The sequence below is a fragment of the Beta vulgaris genome, chromosome 4 (genome assembly GCF_026745355.1).
Source record: "Beta vulgaris subsp. vulgaris cultivar EL10 chromosome 4, EL10.2, whole genome shotgun sequence".
Lineage (NCBI taxonomy): Eukaryota > Viridiplantae > Streptophyta > Magnoliopsida > Caryophyllales > Amaranthaceae > Beta > Beta vulgaris.
In genome coordinates, this window is record NC_079205.1 from 63,731,924 (window position 1) to 63,745,935 (window position 14,012).

At 34.2% G+C, this 14,012-nt stretch overlaps 1 protein-coding gene across 2 annotated transcripts; it reads left to right on the forward strand.

Annotated features, from left to right (window-relative positions):
- The first annotated feature begins 1,883 nt into the window (after positions 1-1,883).
- On the forward strand, positions 1,884-12,148 carry LOC104890017 (phenylacetaldehyde reductase). Of its 2 annotated transcripts, XM_010675373.4 has the most exons (13): positions 1,884-2,094; positions 3,734-3,778; positions 4,352-4,521; positions 5,015-5,206; positions 6,148-6,310; positions 6,419-6,605; positions 6,715-6,843; positions 8,031-8,140; positions 8,859-9,028; positions 9,646-9,840; positions 10,635-10,797; positions 11,037-11,223; positions 11,866-12,148. In XM_010675373.4, exons 1-13 carry the CDS (start codon positions 1,977-1,979, stop codon positions 12,005-12,007), a joined length of 1,971 nt encoding a protein of 656 aa, XP_010673675.2. In that variant the 5' UTR covers positions 1,884-1,976; the 3' UTR covers positions 12,008-12,148. The 2 variants fall into 2 exon arrangements, with proteins under 2 accessions (XP_010673675.2, XP_010673676.1); XM_010675374.4 differs by lacking the exons at positions 3,734-3,778; positions 8,031-8,140; positions 8,859-9,028; ... (2 more) ...; positions 11,037-11,223; positions 11,866-12,148 and having other exon boundaries at positions 1,895-2,094; positions 6,715-7,070.
- Positions 12,149-14,012: the final 1,864 nt, after the last annotated feature.

Consider the following 14,012-nt stretch of genomic DNA (forward strand, 5'->3'; position numbering starts at 1 on the left):
ATTAATTGATAAAAAAGAAATAGGCACAACATTTTGGGACACCCAAAGAGGAATGCAAGCACTATATTATGGGACGGAGGGAGTAGTATCACTATCAAAGTATAATTTCTTTTGGAGTCAGAGACCGACTAAGACCAGATGCACTTGTAATTGGATACGACTCCCACAAAAGTTTACTATCAAAACTAGATGGCATCCACATTAATGTTAATTGCTATTTACTAGGTAATGTTAGATATTTAATGCAATAAATTGTAAAGAGTTTTATTGATTTTTGCCAAATTAGTTCAACTGTACTTACTAGGAAAAAGGTGAAACCCACAGTGTCATAAATATAGCAGCATTGACTCTGGAAAAGAAAAAAAAAGATTTGGGCAATACTAGATTCGAACTCCTGTACTCTTTTAGTTTAACAAAACTACTAATACCAATATGCTAAACCACCACACTATATTCAATTATCTCCATGTATATCGCAGCAAATTGTATACATAAGTTTTCAGTTTTTGGGGCCCCATTGTATTGGAGGCCCTGTTCTGATGCACCGGTTGTACATGTTATTAGCCGGGCCTGCAAAATATATCAACCTAGATATTACACAATTATACGCTAATAGTTTTATTGTCTAAAAGAAAATCTATAAATCTCAAATATTAAAGAAGAAAAAGATAAAGAAAATATGTAAAAACCAGGGGTGATAACTGATAAAGAGTCAAGTTTGTTCGTGAACAGTTATGACCCAGTTCATTTAAATTTAGTCAAATTTCAACTCGAGTAATCTTAAACGAACACAAGTCGAGCAGACCATAGTTCGGGCTCGGCTTGAACAGTAAGCAACCCTACGCCTGATCATGACCAAGGTAGCTAATGCATTATATGCGCCATGTTTGAGGCTCACATGCCCCTCGTGTAATTTGTGAACGTATGTAAGCCAAGTGTAGGGCTGACAATCCCTGACACGACATGATAACACGACACGAACTCGACCTGAAAATAATGAGAAAAACACGAACACGAATGACACGAAGTTAACCCGATGAATTATATTTATTATAATATGGAACTATTCCACTTTTCATAACATTTTTGATACATTTGGGAGCCAATCCGAAATTGACACGAAATCAAACACGAACACGATCCACTGACATAAATTGCAAGCACTAGTCAAGTGTACAACATATTAGCTAGATTTTTTCAGTTGTAGTGCCACTTTTCTCTTTCTTTCTGTAAGCTTTGTAAATCCATGTCATTAGTCACACATAGCCCTATCATAGAAAAGTCAATATACACCTTATTTACGTCATTGATGATTAGTGATTACCATATAACGTATTTGGCGGACCAAATAGTACTTGGTCTAGTGTAAGGAGAGCACCCTTCTAATCTTGAGGTTGTGAATTCAATCCCCCACTGGAGGCACTTTGAGGGCAGTGATTTCCCTTACACTTCCCGCTTACTCTCAAGTGCCTGGCCCATTAAACCCTGCTGTTTTTGGCAATTACCAGATTACTAGTCTTATTAACTAAATGCTAATGGAGTTTTATTCTTCTTTAACTTCCCCTCAAAAAAAAAAAATTCTTCTTTAACTTTGTTTATCCACACACATCCCCAATTCCCCATCTATAGAAGTAACATAAAAATCTGGTGCACGAAGACCTTGTTCTTTTAACTTATTTTTGCTTAACTGAAATTAAATTACGACCAAAAAAAGAACCGAAGGAGAGAAAACCTGTGAGCTGTGGCCTATCTTTCATAACATCTCACTCTTGACCATTCGGCCAAGACATCTTTGGTATAACACAAACTCATTACGTCACCAATGATGTACTGTTCTTTCTTCTTTGTGCTTTTTGACAATTAAAAGCGGCCCATTTGACCAACAATCCAACACCATTATTTAATACAATCAGATAATCAGAAAGGTGAAACAACTTAACAAGAAGCAGCAAATCCCAAGTGTGAGGAGAGAGAAAATGATGGGAACAGGGAAGACAGTGTGTGTTACCGGAGCATCAGGTTACATCGCTTCATGGCTCGTCAAACTCCTTCTTCAGCGCGGTTACACTGTTAAAGCTACCGTTCGTGATCCCAGTATGTTTCTTTCTCCGTATTATATATAAGTGAAACGCTTTTCTCTTTTATATATTCGAGTTTTTTACGAGAAATATTTCACTTATTTAGATGCATATAGAGGAAGTATGTTATATTGTTGTTTTTACATTTTTGGTTTGTTTGTCTACTATGTATAGTTAATGATTTGATTGAGGTGAAGTATATATTATATTATTCTCTCTGAATTGCGGGTTAAATCCGTGTTTTTGCTATTTTGGGTTTTTTGATTGTGACTAGGTTCCATGTTTTTTTGTTAATTTTACGTAATGTGAATAAATTCTCTAGAATTTGTTATTATTGTGCACTGTAATTTTGGGTAAGTTGCTTTATGGATAATTTTTCTGTAATTAGAGTATTATTTTTAACTTTTTTGGGTTTTTGAGAGTTGAGAGGTGGTTTTTATATGCTCATTTTGGCTTGTATAGAGATGTTAATTTTTTACTGAACCTTGAAGTAAACTATTGATAGAAAATAGACATGAACTTGATTGACTTGAGGTTAGTCCGATTCAATCGATTAGTGTCTTGCGCAATTATCTTCAGGGGTCGTTTGGTTCAAGATATGGAATGGAAAGGGAATGGACACAAGTAGAGGGGGGGAGGGATGGTAACAAAAATGACTACTTTTATTGGGTGTTTTGGTTGAAGTTATAGAATGGAAAGAGAATGGTGACTGTTACACTAAAGTAATGGTTTTTGTAATTTGAGGGGGAGGGAAAGGTAACAAATCGAGGGAGTTTGTTACCAATGTAATTGTAATGGATTGATGAGAATTTGAGCAAACAAGAAAAAGAGAATTGGTAATTGATTATGTAGCTTGGAGCCCAAAAATAATGAACCAAACGTGCTCTTGATCTTATGTGATGTTTGAAGTTTTCAAAGAGCAACCTGGAAACTTAACTTAAACGGATCGGCTTTGTGGGAATTATGATTTTCCATCCTTTTCTACATTTTTTTTGAAGGACTTCAGTTCAAAGTCCTTTTTTTGATAATCCTCAGTCCATGCTCCTGTGGATTGATGTAGCATCAACGATTCCTTTCTGTTGCTACCAAAATGTCACCAACTTACCACCATTAATCTCCTAGAGGAAGGATTATCCATCTCTAAAGGTCCACCCTCATTGTTTTTTCTTTCCAAATACCCTCTATTAGTTATGGTGTTCCTAAAATGCACCTTTGTATACCTCTATTTATGCAGGCACCCCTAAGAGTGGACAGAGATAGGTGTATCAGTCCTCCACTCTCTCAATGACCATTCCCAACCTCCTTCCACCTACGCACGCGGTATGCCCCCCTAAGGCGGTAGCCCTTCAGTCTATCAATGGCCATTCTCAAACGGCCAAATGTGCTTCCACTGAGTTGCGTCCCCTTACTGTTATTATCCTTCCTCCACCTTCTTCAAATTATCCCTTTGTACAACTTTTTGTTGATTCTGTTCTCTTTTCTGACTCTTCTAGTGAACCTTGTTGACGTTCATTTTGTAGGATGATTAGTATCTCATCAGCTCTCTAGTAGCTTAACAGGATTTGGAAAAAGAAGTATATTCCTATTTACTTGTAATTGTTTGGGTTCGTGGCACTGGGAAATAGTATGTGAATACTTATGGTGTCAATGTGCAGGAAATGCAAATAGAAGTGTCTGCAAATCATTGATTGTTCGTGGATGTAAGTATTGAATGACATAAGTCGTATGCAAAGTGTTCGCTTTTGGGAAGTGAATATACATGTGGTGGCCATTAACAGCGTAGGTCAATGTGCTCTGTTTTACCTTGGATGATGTGGTTCTCTTCGTCATTCTTTCTCCTGGCATTACTTGTTCTATATTTCTTTCTGTTTCTCCTCCAGTCTTTTGCTACATGCATAGGGATTTTAAACCATCTAGGTAGCCCATGAAATGTTTGATGTACTTGACCTTTGTCTGAGATAGAATCAGTTATGGTGGGAGGTGCTGGATGGTGGAGAATGAGGTTCAGAGATTGAGTCTAATGATCTGTATATTAATTAATAACAAATGGAGTGAAATGCCATTAGTTTTATGGAGGTATAATATGCATATTACATGGTCACAACTCACAAGTATTGCAGATTTGTTTAGAGTTTTCTTCACTGTTTGATATAAAAGATGCAAGTCTCTTCTTCATTCTCTATATGTATATTAACTCGATATTACAAACTTTAGTTGGTTTCTATGACTGAATTTGTATAGCTCTTTTATGAAGAAGTTGTATATTGTTGCAGATGATCCAAAGAAAGTAGAGCACTTGCGCTCTCTAGATGGAGCGGAGGATCGTCTTCACTTGGTTCCTGCAAACCTCTTGGCGGAGGGCTCTTTTGATGACGCTGTGGAGGGGTGTGAAGGTGTTTTCCACACTGCTTCCCCCTTTTATCATGATGTTAAAGACCCACAGGTTCAAGTTTTCCTTGCATTTTCGCTGTTTCTTCTGTTTTGTATTCTACTAAATACTAAGGATTGTACCTGTTTAGACTAGTTCTTTTTAAGCCTTCTCATTTGGAATTGGACATACCTGAACCCTGCAAATAGTGGCTTATGGGGTGGTTATTGTTGTAGAGAGGGGTACATGAAATAACAATTAGCAACTACAAGATGAGTCCAACTAGTATTTTTGTTTAGCTGTCCAGATGGTATGGGTATCATTGCTGTGGTGAGCCATGTCTGTACTTGTCTACCTTTTGGCTTTGTCGATGCTGAATCTGTAATGTTTCTATTATATTGTAACCTAGTTAGTACAAGCCAACTCTTCCAGTCTGATTCCAGTTTGGTAAAATGGAACAATGTTGGCATCAACTTCTATTCAGATGTTTATGATGTTAAGCAGTGATGTTTGTGTTTCTTTGGTTTATATCCAATAAATTTTTTTATTAACTGGTTTTCTTTATCAGGCTGAGCTGCTTGATCCTGCGGTGAAGGGAACTCTTAATGTTCTCAGTGCCTGTGCAAAAGTCCCATCAATCAAAAGAGTGGTTCTTACATCTTCAATGGCAGCAGTTGCATACAATGGAAAACCTCGAACTCCTGAGGTGGTAGTTGATGAAAGTTGGTTTACGGATCCAAATCTTGCTAGGGAATCACAGGTGCGTTATTACTTGGACATGTAGTCAAGTTAGTTCTTTACTTTCTTCACTGCTTCAAGTGACGAGAAGGGTTTACTGTAGAAGTAGGTTACGATGATGATTTGGAAACTCAAAGATGGAGATTGAAAGAAGAAGATAAAACTTTTGACTGATAAATTGCAAAGGCAGAATTTTAAGATAAAAGTATTCGAGAGGCCTGATTCTCTCCCAAAACTAAACAACTAAAACATGAGTAAATTCACAAACTCTGGTGTCTTGTTAGATTCATGATGGCGTATATTTTCAAAATGTCAAGATGTTTTCTTAAACTAAATGTAAAAGATATTAATGGTCACTGCAGAAAAGTTAAATCGAGTAATGAATAAAAAACGGGTGGACCGAGGGAGTAATACCGATAGTGCTCGTTTCCTTAGCCAGTACAAAACCAAAAAAAATCCATTTGCTTGGTCTGATAAGATCTGTTTATTAATGCAGAGATGTATTGTGCATAATCTGATCTGTTTATCAACTAATTAAAATCTTTATCCGATGTTCTATGTCTTTAGTAATACTAATAAAATCTACTTTTATCTTCTTGGTAGAGGATAAGATCCGTTCATTAATGCGGAGATGTAATTGTTCAGAATCTGATTCATACCTCTTCCAATCTGTTCATTGTTTGATGATAATTACTCTCATAGTCGAAGTATCTGTCAGCAGCTGATTATTTTCTTTAATCTCATATTTGGCCAAATAAATTGGTGATCTCATATGAATCCAAGTCAGAGAAATTATGATAGAGTTTGCTTAAATAACCTTGGAAGATGTGACTTAGCTTCTATAGGATGTCAGAAATTTCTTTTTGTGATTATTGGCGGAAAACAGTAACCTGCGAGAGTATGTTCTTGTTATTTTAACAACGTGTTCATCTTCAAATTTACGAATATTGCGAGTCTTTACAGATGTGGTATGTTCTTTCTAAAACATTGGCCGAAGAAGCTGCATGGAATTTTGTGAAAGAGAAAGGTATTGACATGGTGACTATAAATCCAGCTATGGTTATAGGACCATTGTTACAGCCAACACTTAACACAAGTGCAGCTGCAATAGCAAAATTGTTAAACGGTATGCATCATGCGAGAAGCAATTCAAGGCCAGCTGAATTATTTAAACTACACCAAAGATAACATGTATTCTGATTGTTATGCTTTGTTTTCTCTCCCATTTATGCAGGATCAGAAAGTTATGGTAATGTCGCTTTAGGCTGGGTCCATGTTAAAGATGTTGCCATGGCACATATCTTGGCATTCGAGGTCCCTTCAGCTAAAGGAAGGTATTGTTTAGTTGAAAGCGTTGCCCATTATGCAGATGTTGCGAAGATTTTGAAAGAGCTCTACCCTAACGCCCCACTCCCTGAAAAGTAAGTTGTTTCTGTCCTCATTATGTGCTTCTTTTAGGTGCCCTACTTTTATTTGTTGAAATCTAGCCGTTTCTATGTTCTAATCTTCCCGGCTTCCAATTTTTATCAGGTGTGCGGATGACAAGCCTTTCGTGCCAGTCTACCAGGTCTCGAAAGAGAAAACTCAAAGTTTGGGCATCGACTATATTCCTCTTAAAACAAGCTTGAAGGAGACTGGTGAAAGCTTGAAGGAGAAGGGGTTTGTGAGCTTTTGAGTTATGAGTCTCACTTGAAGATCAGTATTAACTAGTTAAATAAGAGGCTTTGAGTAATATTTGTAGTTAATGGTTCAACTTCAATTCTGAGTGTGAGTTTTGCCTGTGTACTACATTAATTTGTGCGAGTTCAGACTTCAGATATTGTTCTTTGAACTTGTCTCACTCTAATGCCAACAATGGTAATCATCAATATATTTTTTCAATTATATACCATAGCGTAAGATTAAACTATATAATCATTGTAATAACTATACTGTACTCCCTTCGTTTCATTTTAATCTACACACTTATACTTTCCACGCAAAATTTTGAGCATATATATTTTTTTAGTTTTGTATTTGTAAAAAATCATAAAAAGTAAATATTAATAAAATACAGGTTATGATAAATCTAACAAGATTTCACATGACTATATTTTCATTCGCGTATAAATTACAAATGATGGTTAAAGTGAAATTTATTATTAGTGTAAAATATCAAAGTGTAACAATTAAAATGAAACGGAGGAAGTATACCATAGGATACTTCTAAGATTAAAATAATTTTTTTTTTTGACAGGGATTAAAATGATTATTTTATAAGACTATTAAACCACCATTATAATATGGGTTAGAGTATGAAACTATGAACACTAATAACTATTTTAATCTCTACCACATAAATCATAGGTTTTGTATTAGGCCTTGTGCAAAGACAAATTGACACGCACATTTATCATACATTTGGGTGCACCATCTACATAATACGCCTAAGATTATTTTTTACTCATTTGCTTATTTAGATCTCTTCCTTATTTTAAAAGAAATAAGCAAAAATAAAACCTTTAATATATCATATTCATGATACACTCAGGCATATATAATAATTAAAAGATAGAGATCATCAAAGCACTAACCATCCAATTTAAAGACGATTTTCAGTGCTAGTCATCCACTAACATAAACCACCCAATAGGCTTTCGCTTTCGTGTCTCTATAATTGCAGTGTTGTAGTGAAGTAGTCACCGTTATTTATCAAAAAAAAGAAGTAGCCACCGTTTTGGACCACAATCTTGTGGATATGGTTGATTATCATTACAATTTGATACTTCTCTCTCTTCTCCTCTCTTAAAAACTTAGATTTGCACATCAGAAAATAGAGAAAGAAAGATGGAAAAAACTGCAGAAAGAAATGGGAAGAAAGTGTGTGTAACAGGTGCATCTGGTTACATAGCTTCATGGCTCGTCAACTTCTTGCTTCAACGTGGTTATACTGTTAATGCTACTGTTCGTGACCCATGTCTGTCTTCCTTCCTATATCTTTCTTTAAATTCTAACTAAATGTTCGACTTTTGAGTATATACTTCCTCCGTTCTTTATTAATCGCTACTTTTCTCTTATTTAAGTTTCATACTAATCACTGCACATCCATTTTTGGTAATATGCTTGGTATTATGCAGGGTCGTCTTGAAGATTTTGGGGCCCTATTCTAATATGAAGATTAAGCTCCCAAATTTATAAAAAATAATGAAGATTAGAATATTAAAGATGAAAAGTTGAAATTTTCAAAATTAATCGTTAAGAATTTTTTTTGAGGGTGGAAAACGAGTGTGAGTTCTTCAAAATATGAAGTAAATTTGTTTGAATAATGTATATTAGGCCCTTATAATTTTGGCCCTTGTCATCTTGTGTGGTTGAGCTCCTTGCACACCCTCATCTACCCTCTAGTAATATGTCGTCTACATGGGTCATTTTTTTATGTATTTCTGTCTTTCTCTTATTCTTTAACGTGTATCTCTTATGTGTAACGATTAATAAAGAATGGATGAAGTATATACGTAAGACAACTTACAAGATTGTGCACACTAATAATAGATAAGATTGAGTACACCAATAAAATCTAAAGGAATTGCTCTTCTAACCCAATTCATCAAACAATAAGGTATTTACAATCTAAAGAATTGCTCTTTGTACCCAATTCATTGAATAATATTGAAGAACATTTTGAACATTTGCAGATGATTCTAGAAAAACAGAGCATTTGTTGGGACTAAAGGGAGCAAAGGAAAGACTTCATCTGTATAAAGCAGATTTAATGGATGAAGGCTCCTTTGATGCTGCTGTTGCTGGATGTGAAGGTGTTTTTCACACAGCTTCTCCTGTGAATTTCGACGCCAAAGATCCTCAGGTTCAAATTTCGCCATAATTTTTTCTTTGATATCGGATATTAATTAGTATTGTGTTTGATCGAATTAGATTTATAGTTGCGTTACTTATAGCTTCCTTGTTCGTTTGATTCGGAATTGTCTTTCATTCTAAAGCATAACTTGTACCGTACCATGCACATTTGGTCGGATACATTTTATGTTGGTTATTTGATCATGTCTAGGACACATTTTGCATTCATAGTACGTCCTAGCATGCACAGGACAATAATACATTGTCATATACTCATACTTCCTCCGTTTCTTTTTACTCGCTACGCTTTTCATTATGGGAAGTTTCACATTACTTGCTACACTTCTTTTTTGGGCAATAAATTCTCTCTATCTCTCTCCTCCCATATGGGTCCCTTTTCTTTTTACTCTCTACCTCTCTCTTCTCCAAAAATTGCTTAGGAATCCGTGAGATGAGAAGTGTAGCGAGTAAAAAGAAACGGAGGAAGTATATCGTTCTTGCCCTGTGCTCGTACACTCATATCGTGCTTTTTGTGTGTGCGCGAGCGCGCAAGTCCCTTCAATTTCATGTTTTAACTTATTGATCGTTTTATGTAATCTTGCTGATATTGCTTATTATACGATTTAGGTTGATTTACTAGATCCTGCGGTTAAAGGAACACTCAATGTTCTTGTGTCTTGTAAGAAGTTTCCCACTATAAGACGGGTGATTTTAACTTCGTCCACTGCTACATCTATATTTACTGGTACAACTTTGGCTCCTGATGTGATGGTTGATGAAACTTGGTTTTCTGATCCTGAAATCTGTAAGGGCTCAAATATGGTATGTCATTAGAAAGGGGTTTCCAACAAAATTAAAATTTTCATTCATCATAGATATTTCTTATTTAAAGCTTTAGTTAATTGATTGCAATTGATCATAATATATGTTCAATCTGGTTTATACAATCACTATGATAGTACAAAGTAATTTTCAATTATTAACATTATTTGGTGTCAAACTTCACAAAATTTGAGTGTATTTTAGTCTTTTTTATTTTACTGCTAAAGAAAAAAACATCAACATGATATAAATCGGGTTGAATTTGTCTCTTTATGTGGTTGTTCTAGTACTAATAACGAGGTCAAATTTTGTAATTTAGTTGGGATTCAAGCTCAGAAAAGGAAGCAATTCCATATATTCAACACACTAATGATTTGGTGTTATCGAATTTCGACAGAATTACGAAAATGCCTTTAATGTCTTGATTGGACTTATGCTATATACTACGAGTCTTGTATGTATGCAATGCGTGCGAAAACAAACGTCAATTGCCTGATAATATATACGAAAAATTGCTCATAAAGTTCATTGTATATTTTTCTTCTGTTTTTTGAAAACTAATAAATCAAGGATGATGTAAATATTTTGTTAATTGAGGGTATAATGGTAAAAGATGGTGAATTTGCATTTTATTACTTAAGGATATAAAAGGGTTTACTACCTCCGTTTTTTATCATGTGCAACTATTTGACATAAAGGAAAGAGTGAGAATATCTAATCGTTGCAAATAATAGAAAACGGAGGTAGGATAATAGAGATAGCTCCGTTTTTCAAAGATTGTTACACTTTTACAGATGTCTTATGCTCTCTCAAAAGTATTAGCTGAAGAAGCAGCTTGGAAATTTGCCAAAGAGAATGATATCGACATGGTGTCAATCAACCCTTCTATGGTCATAGGTCCGATGTTGCAATCAACTGTTAATGACAGTGTAGCTTCCATATTGAACTTGATTAATGGTGTGTACGTTCTATTCTTTTTGCGACTAAAGTTGTGTTTACTTCATCTAAACTTATCTGATTTGAACTTTATAAATCTAATTTTATCTTATGTTTACACCTATATACTCTTAGATTTTTTTTTTTGGTAAAGAGAACGACGATAAGTAGTAATATGATTTGAATATTATGCATGGTTACAACTTACATGTTATATAGTTTTGCAATTCAATTTAATGTCAATTTTTTGTCATTAACAGGGTCTGAATCTTATCCAGACTTAGTTTGTCCATGGGTACATGTTAAAGATGTAGTGGAAGCTCATATACGAGCATTTGAGATCCCTTCAGCTGCTGGACGATATATTTTAGCTGAACGAGTGTTACATTTTTCCGATGTTTTGAAGATATTGCATCAGATTTATCCGTCTTTCAAGCTTCCTAATAAGTGAGTTCTATCTCGATATATAATTAATCAATTATTTAACGAAATTACTCTTAAGGGTGAAAGTTATTCGGATAAAATCCAAAATTCAAAATTCAATCCAAATTAGTATCGAACTATTTTAATTGGATCCGGATTGAGATTTTTGAAAAATAGGATTTTCATATTGGATTGGATTGAGGGTAATTGGATCCAAAAATCCAATATAACTGAATAGCCATATACATTGTGTTATGTATCTAGATTGTGCTTAAGTAGTAAACTGGATTTTTTTAAGAAAAGCTTAGTCCATAGCCCAATAGGCGTATCACTTCAACAGTTTCCCTAAAACTCTAACAACACTTAATTCCTCATTTTCTAAATTTATTAGACTGCTGTTATGCTTAATTTATTTTATCAAAAAACTAGAGTTTTAAAAAAATCGGATTTTCCAATCGGATCCAATCTAGAGTATCAAAAATCGGATTGGATTGGATCAGATTCAAACTCTAATCGGTTAGGATTCATATGGGAAATTTGAAATCCAAATTTTGTTCAGATCAAATTAGATTAAGCCGTAATCCAAACCGTACATCGAACTTTCACCTCTAATTACCCTACATCATATGAAATGAAATGTCTATAATTTGGAATTTTATTTTTCAGGTGCGTGGATGTTGGGCCTCTACCAAAAATATGTTACCAAGTTTCAAAATCTAAAGCTAAAAGTTTGGGTATCGAGTATACTCCTTTTGAAGTAAGCCTTAGGGACACTGTTGAAAGTTTGAAAGCCAAGAATTTTGTATAATTTGTAGGACGTGAAATAGTTGTTGGTCTGCGTGATGTCTCTGATCGTTTATCAATGTGAATGAAGTTTTAAGTAAATCAAATCAAACACTTGAAAGATGTGGGAAAAAACGAGTTATAAGAGTTGATTGTGCTTAGGAAATGATCTTTCAGGATGGACCTGTACTACTAATGCTGACTAGAAAAAAACAAGACTTTTTTTTTCCCGGCTGGCACAGGTTTTCAAAGCAGCGAGCCTATACACGAGGCGCATCCCCTCCCTTTTCAGCTAGCGCACACTATTTCTTTATTTTCTACTTAGTAAATTATAATATGAAAATTTATTATCAATATAACCATCGACTCTAAGAGAGTACATTGAGTGTAAGAAGATTTTGATAATAAAAACTACAAATTGAGATGAATTTAATAAGATTCAACATGACTATCTTTTAATTATATAATAGCGAGAATTCGTGGTCAAAGTTTATAAATTTTGACCATAAAAGTACAAGTGTTGCATGAATTACAAGGTACAACACTACAAGTACTATAAAATTATAATGCTGACTAGAGGTCGGAGTTTTATTGTTATTACTTATACCAATTGATAAATAAAATAAGAAATTAATATTATGTAAAAATATTGTTTAAGATAAACCTAATGGAATAATTCCTATAACTTTTCTTTCTACGTCATATCATAGAAATATTACTAGTGAAAGTAAATTTTTAGAGAAGCATGCATGTTTTTTATTACTCCCTTTGTTTCAAAATATAAGACATTTACGCTTTTCAAAAATTTGCTTTGACCACAAATATCTCTCAAATATGATAAATAAAAACTACACCATTGGATTCGTCTTGAAAAATAGTATAATAATATTATTTTTTAAAATTTTCTATCAACATAAATTGAGAGTAATTAACAATCAAAGTTCGACCTCGAACATCGTGCATACCTTATATTATGAAACGGAGGGAGTAGGACACATAATCAATCAAAGACTCTTATAATAGTTGGACTATGGCTCAATCTATCAAAGATTTCAGTCGGATTAGTGATTCTAAATATTTTTTTTTAAGGTTGCCGGACCAGAATCTCACACATGTTAATCCGGTTTGAGTTTGCAGGCAAGACCTATTGGGAGTAGGGGAATGGTAAAGGAAATTCCCCACCCTCAAAGTGTCTCCAGTGAAATTTGATCCCACAACCTCAAAATTGTAATCGAGATACAAACCAAACCACTAAGCAAATACTACTTGGTGATTGTAAACAATTACTCGCTAATTTTAGTTCAGTTCAGTTAATATACTTCACATCTTTATACGTCATATAATAGTTTGAACACGATTGTGGGAATTAATAGTCTAGGAGAAGTCAAAGGAAACCGAAAATGACTTGGATGGATGATGTGAAAATGATATTGAAAAATTAGGATAGCAGGACCACATTAGCACTTCAAGACAAAGAAAAAATTTCCTGCATGCACTATTTTAAGGATAAGTTTGTCTTAGTTAGACTGCCAAAAAAAATACTTCCTCCGTTCTGTTTTAAATGAAACATTGGATGAAATGACACTATTCACTAATCAATTTTAACTCCAATTTATCGCTATTATATAAAGAAAAACATAGCCAATGGGATCTTGTTAGATTCGTCTCGATGTATACTATAAATTATAACTTTTTTATATTTTTTACGTTTACACAACTAAAGATATTAATGACTAAAGAAGCGCGTTGGGTTACGTGAAAAAGCAAACGTTTCATTTAAAACGGAACGGAGGAAGTATGTTTTTTTTTTTCCAATAATGGCCGACTTATATGTTTAATTTAACATCATTAGGTAGTAATGGCCATTTTATTTTACCAAGATAATGACAATTATTCAATTAACATTGACTTCAAAATTAAAGAAATAATCCTGCTTGGCCCATGCACAGTCACACGTACATAATGATACATATTACATATACTAATAATAGTTGTTACTTTGTTTGATAAGGCACTTATTCTCAGAGAAA

Excerpts from the sequence above, each read along its gene's own strand:
- LOC104890017 (XM_010675373.4), top strand. The coding sequence starts at position 1,977 with ATGATGGGAACAGGGAAGACAGTGTGTGTTACCGGAGCATCAGGTTAC. Across the intron at positions 2,095-3,733 it reads AGCTACCGTTCGTGATCCCA|GAAATGCAAATAGAAGTGTC; the intron begins GTATGTTTCTTT and ends GTCAATGTGCAG. Across the intron at positions 6,606-6,714 it reads AACGCCCCACTCCCTGAAAA|GTGTGCGGATGACAAGCCTT; the intron begins GTAAGTTGTTTC and ends AATTTTTATCAG.